Here is a 13,857-nt window from a genome sequence, read left to right on the forward strand (position 1 = left end):
GCTTCAAGAAACACTAGGCATAGACATATGCAAGACATAGGTTTCAGCTGTCGCATTCCTTGTGTCAAATCACTCTTGAACAACAGACAGTGTCAGAAGCATCTTGCCTGGGCTAAAGACAAAAAAAGGACTGGTGAGTTGTCCTCTGATGTAAGTAAATTTAGCATTTCCTTTGGAAATCAGGGTCCTGGAGTCTGGAGGAAGAGAGGAAAGGCACACAATCCATGTTGCTTGAAGTCCAGTGTAAAGTTTCCACAGTCAGTGATGGTTTGTGGTGCCATGTCATCTGCTGGTGTTGGTACTGGGGACTGTGTTTTCTGAGGTCCACGTTCAACACAGCTAGCCTGGATGCCAGCCAAACTCAGCCCCGCCCACAACATTTGAGCTTGGGCGGTTCGGTCTGGACTCCATCCATAGAGGAGTGATTATGCCCGAACAGAAACTGTTCGGACCAAGGAAATCATCAGGGCGGGCTTTAGACGATGATGGACAGATGATCAACAGTGACGTAATCATGCACGTCATCAAAGGCGCTTGGATTATATTTGTTCAAATCCTAAATGGAGAGCGTGTTCATATATGCATTCACCTGCACTATTTCACTCTGAAATAATGATCATGTTGGTAAGTAATCTGTGTATCCTTAAATTTTTTTTTTTTTACAACACCGGCAAATATCGTTTATTCCAGCGTGCCTGCAGACAGGGTTGCCAAATTTTACAAAATTAAACAATAACTTCTCAGGGGGGTTCTCCAGAAAATGTTTGGGAGGTAAAATGTGCTATTTTGGCAAGGTTGCGTGCTAAAATTCCCATTCATGGGTCTATATATCACATAATAGTCGCTTCAACAAGCGTACATGGAAAACAACCCGCGGAAAAAACGTGGACTTGGCAACACAGTGCAGGTGAGCTCTGTTGACATTTGACAACTGACGTAATGCGTCACTTCGTTGTTCTCTGATTGGTTGTAGGTCTATCCAATTTATGTCTTTCCTGATTCGTTGAAACACGCCCCATAATCACAGCCCAATTTCCGACTCATATTCTGACTAGAATTGAGCATGACCACGTCAGGCTACAACACAGCCATATAACAGGAAGTTTTAAAGCACTTCATGCCTCCTGCTGCTGATCAACTTTATGAAAAAGCAAATTTTATTTTCCAACAAGGACTTGGCATCTGCACACAGTGCCAAAGTAACCAGTACCTGGTTTAAGGACCATGGTATCCCTGTTCTTAATTGGCCAGCAAACTCGCCTGACCTTATCCCCATAGAAAATGGGGTTTATGAACTATTGCGTTTTTGAAGAGTAAGATGAGATATGCCAGACCCAACAATGCAGAAGAGCTGAAGGCCATCAGAGCAACCTGGGCCGCAACACCGCATTGCTGCAGTAATTCAGGCAAAATGAGCCCCAACTAAGTATTGAGTGCTGTTTATGCTCATAGTTCTAATGTTCATACTTTTCAGTTGGCCAAGATTTCTAAAAATCCTTTCTTTGTATTGGTCTTAAGTAATATAAAACATTTGGGATTTCCATTTGTTGTCAGTTACAATCATCAAAATTAAAATAAATAAACTATTGAAATAAATCAGTATGTGTGTAATAAATGAATAATACCAGTTTCACTTTTTGAATGTAATTAGTGAAATAAATAAAGTTGATATAAACTTTTGATGATATTCTAATTATATGACCAGCACCTGTAAATGAGCACTAAGTTACAACTTATGGACTACTAATTAAACTTAGTTGAAGTGTTATTCTATGTATAAACTAAATATTTACAGAAGCATCCAAATCCAATCAGCCTTAACAATTGGAAAAAAAAATAGTACTGAACTGCATCAACTGTTTTGTGTTTTACATGACATGCTTCAATACGTGTATATGATAATGCTGACATTGACATTTGCTTATATTTTAAGAGAGAAAACATATATAATCAGCATATTATAATCAACAAATGTAATTTCTAATGTTTTGTGTGTGTGTGTGTGTGTGTGTGTGTGCGTGCGTGCGACCTGGTAATCCCTACGTTACGGGGACAAAATGTCCCCACAAAGATGGCAATATCCGAAATCCTTGTCCTTGTGGGGACATTTTTAGGTCCCCATGAGGAAAACATCTTATAAATCACACAGAAGGAGTTTTTTTGAGAAAGTAAAACTGCAGAATGTTTCCTGTGATGGGTAGGTTTAGGGGCAAGGGCAGTGTAAGGGGATAGAATGCACAGTTTGTACAGTATGAAATCCATTACGCCTATGGAAAGTCCCCATAAAACATGGAAACACGACGTGTGTGTGTGTGTGTGTGTGTGTGTGTGTGTGTGTGTGTGTGTGTGTGTGTGTGTGTGTGTGTGTGTGTGTGTGTGTGTGTGTGTGTGTGTGTGTGTGTGTGTGTGTGTGTGTGTGTGTGTGTGCGTTTATTAATTGATATTTATTTATTTTCAAATAGGCAGCTGAATGTTTCTGAATGTTATATATGCAGACATAACATTGTGAACATCTTCCTAATATAGGCCTATACATTTGTGGTCAGAATTATTGGTACCCCTGGTAAATATGATCAAAGATGGATGGAAAAATAGCTCTGCATTCTTGATCTTTCATGTTAAAATTGAAACAAAAGAAATTAAATAAATGCTTTTCTCCAAAACATGTTGGCCACGATTATTGGCACCCTTTTATTAAATACATTTTGCAACCTCCTTTTGTCAAGATAACAGCTCTGAGTCTTCTCCTATAATGCCTGATGGGTTTAGAGAACACCTGACAAGAGATCAGGGACCATTCCTTTTTACAAAATCTCTCCAGATCCTTCAGATTCCCAGATCTATGTTGGCGGTTCTTCTCTTCAGTTCACTCCACACATTTGCTATAGTACCTCCAGCAACAACAACCAAAAAAATATTGTGGGTTTGTTTAAAATCTCTTTTTATAGTTTCATCTGACCACAACCAGGTCCCTTTTGAATTTCCAGTTGTGTCTGACAACTGAATATGCTGAAGTTTTTTTCTGGATGAACAAGAAGGATTTTTCTTGAAACCCTCCCAAACAACATGTGGTGATGTAGTAGTTATTTCATTTTGGGGTTTTTTAAGGCTTTCTGACCCCAATAATTAACAAATCTCTGTGATTCTCCATCTGTGATCCATGGAAAGTCTTTGGCCACTCAAACTTTCCTCCTCAAATGCATTAAGAAAATATAGACACATCCTCTTTCAGGCAGATTCATAACATCTTTAGTTGATTTGGAACTTCTTAATTATTGCCCTGATGGTGGAAATGGGAATTTTAAATGCTTTGGCTATTTTCCTATTGCCACTATCTATTTTGTGAAGCTCAACAATCTTTTGCTGCACATCAGAACTATATTCTGTAGTTTTACTCATGGTAATGAATGCTTGAGGGAATTTGGCCTTTGTGAAAAAAGACAGTTTCCGTCATAACTAGACAGTTTCATATCCCTAGTCACCCTGGTGTGCTAAAAAATGTAAATAATAATGGTAATACTCCAGAGATATTTTACTCCTTAAACATTCTAGAGGTGCCAATAGTTGTGGCCAACATTTTTTGAAGAAACACATTCATTTCATAATGTTATTTCCCCCTGACTTTCCATTCTTTTACTTCAACAAAATTTAGTGTTTTTGTGATTTTTTTGTTGTTGTATAAAATGCCCTAAAACTTGTATAGTTTTTGAAGGTGTTTAATTAAAAGCATCAAATTATGCATAATATAAGATGGTAAAGGTTTATAACAATTTGGTAATAAACTATTTTATTAAAAATATATTACTAATGTGATAAGTAAATTTTTCCAACAGTGGTAGGCTACTTCAATACACTTAATATAAATGCAGTAATGTTTTTGATCAGCTAAAGTAATCCAAATATACAGAAGTGATTTATAATGTATTACTTAAATGTGTGCTATAAACATTTCACATAAAATTTTAGTGGATTTTTATATGTGCTGTCACAGTCACTTTGGTTTGTCTAAGCTTTCATGGACTTCTAGTTTGTTTTCATAACATGTGTTCCTTTGTTTAGATTCCTGCCTCTCCTCCGTTACCATGGACACTAATCATCACAGCTGTAGCAGCATTGTATACTTAAGTCCCTCCTGTTCACTCTTGTATTTGTCAGGTCACAGTTATGTTCATTGTGTTTGCTCCCTGTCTGGATTATTAAACCTTTTGTCATTTGGAACTTTATTCATCTGCCTTGTATGTAAATACCCTGTGATATATACTATCACTAAGTTCTATTTTAATGGATTTTCATGAAAACACATTATAAATATATTAATTACATAAAAACACCATTAACATATAACAACATCATATAGGGAATATTAGCCTAACATAGTTACATAGTTGCATTTGAAATATGTGAGAATACATATAAATAATTCATAACTATATTTTCTATGTCTGATGAGTATGTCTAAAAGTGTATTTAGAATTTTCTTAAGAAGTACTAAAGATACATTTTTTTTAGTATATTAAGTAACAAATTTGTGAAAATAGAACACTTTAAGGACATTATAGAAGTGTAAGAGGACTGTGTATTTTCTTGCACCAAACAAGTCAAACTGAATAACATATTGATTTTAAGAATGCTTATTACAATGCTTAACCATTGTTGACAATTTTTTTAATAATACATTATAACCGTAAGTTGGTACATTGTAAGAATTAACTTGCATACAGTGTTAATGTACGTTATATTAAAATGCTAAAAATGTTTTTCAGAAAAATCTTACTTTTGAAAAAGCAGTCTGAAGCACATGTTCATAACATAAATATTTAAAATATTGTGCTTAAATAAGGTATATACTTTAAACCCACTAAAATCCGAATCCTTTTGCTATGTTCTTACACAAATTAGCCTAAACATAACTTTGCTTAGGAGTAAAAAAAAAAAAAAAAAAAAAAGAAAGAAATTTATAAAGTGTATTTAGCATGTTTCTTAAAAGTATAGCCTACTAAGCATATATTTATTAGTAAAGTAGTCTACTTAGGCTACTTAATATACTTTTTAGAGTATATGCCCTATATTAAAATGCAATAGGCCTACAATATACAATGTAATGCACTTAATAAGCATGTTAGGAACACAATTATAAACATACGATTAGAATTTCAAGTAGCCTACATTTTAATACATTAATAGGACAATTTTTCTCTATGGGGTGTTGAAATGGCAAGTTTGGAAGTAGGGTGGCGGGGGCACAACCTAACGCGGGGTTAGTTGTAACACGCATGGTTTAGCACACTTTCCAGGGTGACGAAACTTTGTGTATTTACTAGTTGCCATATCAACATTATTTAAAGAAAAATTTCCGCCAAAATGTAAAAATCTTTGGAAGATATTAGTGAACATTGATTTAACCATAGCAAAAGTACATTTCTTATTTAATTTTATTTGTATCTCTATTTTTTTTTTTTTTTTTTTTTTTTTTTTTTTTTTGCATTTATTTAAATTAAGACCAATCTGATCCTATCTTGGATATAGGCGCCGACATGGGATAGGCCTGGAACTGAGCTGAAGACTCGCTGCTGCTTTACAGCAGAATTTGAACTTGTCTCAAGTCTGAAGTTGGCAATGGGTTGTTTCTATTACTTTCCTGTTTATTATTGTGAAGCTTCTTTTAATAAACAATTTCTATCGTAGGCTCTATTTGACGCTATAAAAATAAAGGTGACTTGACTTGAAAGTAGGCTATAGGCCTACTTAGGATAGGCTTTATATCAGTTAGCCTGTAAAGTAAACTTTATCAATCTCGATATGATCAGTATCAAATTAATATAATTGGTATGTAACTTTCTCATTAGACCTTATTGGTATCTTATAAGAGAACGTGGAAAAGAAAAAAATATTGCCACAATTTTTTTTCTGCATATTGTCTCGAGCGCAATGGTGACAGATGGATTCCAACTGTTTCATTGTGGCTCCGTTAAGTGTTGTCCAGTGAATGGGAAACAACAGAAAATCTCTTAAATAGCCGTGGCGATCTCGGTGGCTCCCTAAACGCGTTTTAATAGGGGCATCAATTCGTCAGGGGCAATTCAATGGCTAGCTTAATTTACTCAAAAGAGTTACGACCGTAATTCTGTCCTGTGGAGGCGACACGCATATGGCGCTGCCCTTATTGTGTTCAATCCAAATGCAGACAGGAGAGCTCCCGAGACTTCGCATCTCCCTCCGGCTGCCATTGCAGAATAAAACAGACATTGACATCGCATTTGGGATATCCCGCTAATCTATGGGGTTCATAAGCATTTGATATAATCATAGCCCTTTAAATATCCTGATGCTTTAAATAAATCCTAATCGAAAATACATTCTATTTATACATCCCCCTCCTTTTTTCTTTTTTTTTTCACCTGATTGCCTACAGCATGCTAGATTCCAGAAGGGAAAAGGGCACGACACAACTGTTGCTGTTGAAACATCTCGTCAAGTCTTGGTCTTTTTGAAACTTGGTTTCAGGGGTTTACGGCATAATTTCAGATAAATAATCAAAATAATCATATAGGCTAATCATATAGACTGAAGTAGCCTATAGATTTTTTTAATTAACTTTTTTTAAGAAGGCGAGTAGCTGTGTTTATTGAATTATCTTTAATGGGGACAACAAAACTGGCCATATGGAAAACAAGAAAGAATAAGGGTGCCGCAACGGATCAAGCATATTGAGAAGAGAATTGGATTAGCCTTTTCTTACAAATAATGTTCCAGCTTTTTGGGACATATGGTGTATTATTGAGGTTATATGTCTTGTATATGATTGATAAAATGGTATTCGTTTTTTAATAAATTGTATTTGTTTAGTTTTTATTCAATCGATTTTCAATGTTTTGTAAAATGATTTTTTAATTCATGTTGCCTAAAATGTGGATTTTTTTCTGCTTTATTGCATTTCTTAACGAGCTTTTAAAAGACCTCTTTTTCAAAGCAGGGATTAGTCACACTTGATCTCATTTGCATGAAGAGGTCTATAAACCACTCATCCACTGCAGTTTCCTCGAGCATTGCGTAAAGCTTGTCACACAGCTTTTCTATACTTGGCTTCAGAGACAACAACATGTTTATTTGACAACCGTTTTCTTTAAAATATTTTCTTCAATTGAAGTTACATACAGCAATTCTTCTTGACAAACCATGATGGGAGGGATTCCTAGCAGTCAAGTTTTGAGCCATTGGTGGACAGTGGCTGTCGCCTTTGTGTCACTGCCTTTTCTGTGTACTTTAGCAGTGGGCACGACCATGAAATATCAGACTTATGAAGAGGATGCTTTATCCACTGTCATCGGAAACTTGGCAAAGGACATGTTCTTAAATCCCTCAGATGACTCTAAGACCAATTTCAAAATGATGAAGCAGTTCAATGCATCTTTTATTAGACTCCGAGAAAAAGACGGACAGCTATCAGTAGGAGAACGAATAGACAGAGAAAAAATATGTAAGAATGCAGTTCAGTGTCTCATCGCATTCGATGTTGTCAGTCTCTCGAATGAGCAATTTAAATTAATTCATATTGAAGTGGAAGTAAAGGACATCAACGACCACGCTCCCCAGTTCCCTAGAAAGGAATCCGTTTTGGAAATTTCAGAAAACACCGCACTCGGCACGAGAATTTCTTTAGATGTTGCTATGGACGAGGATGTGGGTTTGAACTACATTCAAAGCTACCAAATATCTGTAAACAGTCACTTTACTATTGACGTGTTGAGCAGAGCTGATGGGGTTAAATATGCGGAGTTGGTGTTGGTGAAAGAACTGGACAGGGAGACACATGCGTCCTATGTTTTGGAGCTCGCCGCAACAGACGGAGGAAATCCATCAAGGTCCAGCACCACAAAGATCATTGTCAAAGTAAAAGATTTTAATGACAATAGCCCCGTGTTTGACCGGAACAACTTTTCTGTTGATATACTGGAGGACTCGCCGGTGGGTTTTTTGCTTTTGGACTTAAACGCGGTTGATCCAGACGAGGGTTTGAATGGAGAAGTTGTGTATGGGTTCGGAAATCAGGTGCCTTTGGAGATCCGGCAACGTTTCAACGTTGACCGAAAATCCGGACAGTTAACGCTCGAGAGGCCGATTGATTTTGAAAGCAAGAAAACATATGAGTTTGATATACAGGCATCTGACTTGGGTCCTAATCCGAGCCCATCCATCTGTAAAGTTGTTGTTCATGTGCAGGATGTAAATGACAACGCACCAGAAATCACCATTACACCACTACATTACATCACTACGATCTCAGTCACCGAGGAAATAGTGTACATCACAGAGGCTGCTGCTAAAGAAAGCTTTGTGGCTCTGATCAGCACCGCGGACAGGGACTCAGGCGCAAACGGACAGATTCACTGTGCCCTCTATGGACACAATGACTTCAAACTCCAGCAAGCCTATGAGGACAGTTTTATGATTGTAACGACATCTCCACTTGATAGAGAAAAAATTGCGGAATATAACTTAACGGTTGTTGCCGAAGATCTGGGATCACCTCCCTTAAGAACAGTTAAGCAATATACTATAAGGTTGAGTGATGAAAATGACAACAACCCTGTGTTTAGTCAACCTGTCTATGAAGTGTCCTTGGTGGAGAACAATGCACCGGGCGCATATATCACAACTGTAGTCGCCAGAGACCTCGACTTAGGGCAAAACGGCAAAATCAGCTACAAGCTCCTGGAAACCTACGTCATAGGCTCTCCAATGTCAACTTTTGTCTCTCTAGATCCCTCTACGGGCGAGCTCTATGCGCTCAAAAGTTTCAACTATGAGATCCTCAAACAGCTACAGCTACATATTGAAGCGAGTGACGGAGGCTCACCACAACTCCAAGGCAACTCAATCATCAATCTAAAAATAGTTGATCAGAATGATAATGCTCCCTCTATCACAAAGCCTGCCCTACATAATAGTTCTGCCGAGGTTCTGCTACCCCAAAACACGCCTTCAGGTTATGTTATAACTCAGATACATGCTAGGGATGCTGACGAAGGTGTCAACGCAGAATTGTCGTTCAGAATTTCAGATGGGTCCCCTGTGTTTTCCATTAATAGAGCCACCGGAGAAATGTATCTGAATCATGAACTTAACTACAAAGTTTACGATAACTTGAGAATAACAGTAAGTGTCAGTGACAACGGAAGACCTTCACTAACTACAGTAGTCACTATCGATTTCAAGATCGTTGCAGGATCTTTTCCCAGTGACCATAATATATCCAGACACGGAACTGGCGAAGAGATTCGGAAAGTGGATCATTCACTCGTTATAATTGTGGTACTGGCGGGGAGCTGCACACTACTATTTTTAGCTATTATACTCATTGTAACTTCTTGTAATAAACGAAAGGAGGATGATCAAGGTGACAGCCATTCTAGAAACGAGGACAGAGTTAAAGCGGACGGAAATCACAGCGACCCACTGATTCCAATTCACAATGGCATCATGTTTGACCATCAACCTTATTCAAACAAGCCAACTTTTTCTAGATTTATCCAGACAGATAGTGACATTTCCCGCAGCTCTGAAGATGGCATGTGTGTCTTTGATCTAGAGGACAAAAGCCGCGGTGTCAAATCAGAAGTAAGTTAACCTACAAGCAATGGCTTGCACTTTAATTCTGTGTTTGATAATTATCTGGTTCATATTCTAAAGTATTGTTTTTTTAATAGGATTATTTCACTATACCTGGTTATGGTGAAGATGCTATGAAACTAATTAAAAGTTGGAAAGGCATCCCAAGTATATCCGCACGAGACCCTCAATTCAGTGGAAAGGACAGCGGGAATGGAGACAGCGACTTCAAAGACAGCGATTCAGATATAAGCGGCGATCGACTGGCAAAAGATGAGCATCAAAACAACGTTCAAAATGGTAACCCTAAGCATCAGTGGCGCCCATATGTGTGTGTGTGTCCATGTATTGTAAAGCAGTGAATAGGTTGTGCAGTGGCCTTCACTGTTTAAAAATAAAGAATTTAAAAAAAGTCTGGTCTAATTGAAAATTGTCTAGAGACTAATCACATCTAAATTTTTTAGTTGGCCAAATTTAATTTCTGTGAATTAATTTTGGCCATGTAGATGTGATCAGTCAATAGAAAATTTTCAATTGAAAACACACACACACACACACACACACACACACACACACACACACACACACACACACACACACACACACACACACACACACACACAAACACACACACACATATATATATATATATATATATATATATATATATATATATATATATATATATATATATATATATATATATATTTTTTTTTTTTTTTTTTATTATTATTATTATTATTTTTTTTTTTATTATACATTGTTCAGGTGCACATGGCATACTATTATAATGCAACTTAAGCTCAGCGTTGTTGTGGATATTTTTAGCAATCAGTTTGATTCTTAAATTCAGCATTAAAAGGGCAAATGTTAAAAATCAACAGTAGCTTTTTAAACACATTCTTCCATGCAATAAATGCACGTGGGTAGCCAAAATTAGGAGATCAAGCCTTCCTTAGGAGGTCAGATGCCCCCAACTCCAAACCCCCACATAATTTGTAGCCATAGTTTTCCATGCATTTTATGAAACTAGGCAAAAGACTAAACTCATTCATTTAAATTAACCCTATAACCTATTGTTCATATATATGTACAGTGTGCAGGTGTGCTAGAGGTCAATGACCATTGTTCCATGCTTTTTTGGGCACTACGAGCAATAGTAAGCCAGTTTTATATTTGCTCAGATATTTTTGACCTTTAATATAACAGAAAACGTTCTGGGGATTATGTAAAAGAGCACATCTCTGAGATTAAATGCCAAATATTTGAAATTTAGATATGGTTAAAAATAGTGTAAATCAAATGAACAATTAGAAAAGTAGTAATATAACCAATTCTCATATTCTTATATTGAATAGCTTTTGCCTCCCAAAATGTAATTTGTGTGACAATTCACAAGCTTAAATGAACACAGTATTTATTTGGTAGCATCCTGCCTGAAAGTTTCCTTTCGTATGTTAGACGATTCAGCGCTGCATGTTTTACTGTCTGATATCCTCACTTATTTAAGCATTCCTTTTTGGATACACATGTTGTGACTCTTTTGCAGGTTGATTTTGCCACTATATACAAATGTAGTTATTTTTTGAAGGGCAAAAAGCGTCTTTTCAAACAATTAACAAGTCTTAAAGACATATTAAATAACATGAGAGGTACTTCTCATTTTAATATCAGCTGACATGTATGAGTGGCATTTTTAATACCTCTACATTCTCATTATGTTTGTTTTTATAGACATTGCTTGTACTTACTGATAATGATCTTCCTTTGTTTATCAAGGTCTGTGGGCATGCACAAGCGAGTGCAAGATTTTGGGCCATTCAGATGACTGCTGGTGTCCAACTGCTGGCATGACAAACAGCAGTTTAGCTCATTCCTTTGTTAAGATGGATACACTCCAACAAGACACTTTCAGGAGGGAAAACTACTACCATGCCCATATTCCAAAAACAGTGGGATTGCAGAATGTCTGTGAGAAAGTAATGCACAGAGAATACGATTATATGACTATAGTTAATTCACCTCAACAAGTCGGAGTACATGAAACAACATTGAACAATATTACAATCCCAGTGTATTCACCAACAGAAACACACTGTTCCACACTTGAAGTGTAAAGTTAACAAAACCTGTATAACTGACAGCTGTATACAGGCAATTCGTTCATTGTGTGGGCAGTGAAAAGTGTGTTGCTCTTGTATAAATTTTTTTTACACAGTCAGCTGACCTTAGATAATATTTTGTTGAGTCCTTTTGAAAAAGTTGAGTATATTTTTTATAATGCCACCGACAAATAAACAAAAGATGGCTAAAATTATATTGGCTACTTGATTTTAAAAGCACTGTAAAAAATATATTATTGGTTAGCTTAAAAAAGTAAGTAACCTGGTTGCCTTAAAAGTTTCATTTAATTGAAATAAAAAAATGTAGTTGATACATTGAAGGTCATGAAAATAGCTAAATTTTGGCATGTTTCACTGCGTCTTCACAAATAAAACAGTTACCCAATATGTTTACAAAATCTTTTAATAATATTTGAATAAAGGTTGTCGATTCTGAAAAATGTTCATTGTATTATCTACACAAAATTTATTTCAATGAACTTTAAATTTTAAGGCAACCAGGTAGCTTATTTTTGAAATATTTTTTTTACAGTGTAGATTTGTTTTTCATAATTCAAAATGTCTATTGTTAATGAAGTAATCATTTATCTGAATTCAAAATGTATCTGTTTATATATATGTGTATATATATATATATATATATATATATATATATATATATATATATATATATATATATATATTTGTATATTATGCCTGTACTGTAAATAAAATAAACTGTAAAACATGTTTGATCTGCATTAAATGTCTCATTTTATTTATTAATTTGTCTTGAATTTACAGTAGGGAATTCAATTTTAAGGCTAGAAAAAATGTTTAAAATGTGCATTAGCTGAATGTCTTTTACTTATATTCCAAAGACGTGTACTGCTTATTTGTAATAATATTTGTATTAGTCTGTAATGTAAGGCATCGGTAATGTGCATGGCGAATTTCCAGATCACTGAACATGGTGTCTGATATGCCTGTGACAATGTATCACATTCTAATAATCCAGGCCCTGAGGCAGTAAAACAGCCCCAAACCATGATGCCCCCTCCACCATGCTTCACGGTGGGGATGTGTTGATGTTGGTGAGCTGTTCCATTTTTCCTCCACACATGACGTTGTGTTCCTCCCAAACAGTTCAACTTTCGTTTCATCAGTCCACAAAATATTTTGCCAGAAGTTCTGTGTACTGTCAAGTGCTTATTTGCGAACATTAAGCGTGCATCAATGTTTTTTTTAGACAGCAATGGCTTCCTCCGTGGAGGCCTCCCATGAACATCATTCTTGCAGTGTTTTACATATAGTCAATGTATGCACAGAGATATTGGACTGTGCCAGTGATTTCTGTAAGTCTTCAGCAGACACTCTAGGGTTCTTTTTTTACCTCTCTGAGTATTTTGAGTATTTAATTATTATCAGCTCTTGTTGTCATTCTTGGTGGACGGCCACTCCTTGGGAGAGAAGCAACAGTACCAAACGTTCTCCATTTGTAGACAATTTCTCTAACAAACACCCAGACTTTTAGAGATGGTTTTGTAACCTTTCCCAGCTTTATACAAATCAACAATTCTTGATCGCAGGTCTTCAGAGAGCTCTTTTGAGCGAGCCATGGTGCACATCAGATAATGCTTCTCATCAAGACACAATTCTTACCAGGTGTGTGTTTATAGTGAGCAGGGCAGGTTTAAGCCACTCCTCAGTGATTGGACACACCCCTGACTTAAATTTTTTGGTAAAAATTGGTATTAATTTCTCTCAAAGTCTCCTTAGGCAGAAGGTTCAGTTACTTATTCCTCCCCCTTCTGTCATTGTTTGCATGTTATTCTCATTATAAATATGAAAACCTATAAATGTTTGGGTGGTTTTAGTTAAAGCTACACTGTGTGATATTTTCTAGTGGTGAAAAGGTATATGACCATCCAGCGAATAATAGTTTCTGTTCCTCTCAATTTCGATTTCGTTTCAACTCCTACGGTGGCCGATTTAGTCATGGCTTCCAGTTCGACCTCATCGGTGAGTGTTGCTTCAAGTGATGAGGTTACTTTTGAAAACTATTATAATTTGCAGTTATTTAATTTGCCAAATGATCTATGATCAAATGTATCTATGTAAAATTAATAATAGTTTTACGTTTTCA

General features: G+C 36.2%; 1 protein-coding gene across 1 annotated transcript; it reads left to right on the forward strand.

Moving 5' to 3' along the window:
• Nucleotides 1–7,064: 7,064 nt before the first annotated feature.
• On the forward strand, nucleotides 7,065–12,172 carry LOC137074030 (protocadherin-8-like). The gene is made up of 3 exons (XM_067442729.1): nucleotides 7,065–9,618; nucleotides 9,708–9,909; nucleotides 11,389–12,172. Exons 1-3 carry the CDS (start codon nucleotides 7,177–7,179, stop codon nucleotides 11,724–11,726), a joined length of 2,982 nt encoding a protein of 993 aa, XP_067298830.1. The 5' UTR covers nucleotides 7,065–7,176; the 3' UTR covers nucleotides 11,727–12,172.
• Nucleotides 12,173–13,857: the final 1,685 nt, after the last annotated feature.

This window comes from Pseudorasbora parva, chromosome 4, assembly GCF_024679245.1.
Source record: "Pseudorasbora parva isolate DD20220531a chromosome 4, ASM2467924v1, whole genome shotgun sequence".
In the NCBI taxonomy this organism is placed as follows: Eukaryota; Metazoa; Chordata; class Actinopteri; order Cypriniformes; family Gobionidae; genus Pseudorasbora; species Pseudorasbora parva.

What these genes read in the sequence shown, in the direction of transcription:
- LOC137074030 (XM_067442729.1), top strand. Translation starts at nt 7,177, where the DNA reads ATGATGGGAGGGATTCCTAGCAGTCAAGTTTTGAGCCATTGGTGGACA. An exon ending in GCCGCGGTGTCAAATCAGAA is followed by an intron (nt 9,619 to 9,707) that starts GTAAGTTAACCT and finishes TTTTTTTAATAG; the next exon opens with GATTATTTCACTATACCTGG. An exon ending in TCAAAACAACGTTCAAAATG is followed by an intron (nt 9,910 to 11,388) that starts GTAACCCTAAGC and finishes TTGTTTATCAAG; the next exon opens with GTCTGTGGGCATGCACAAGC.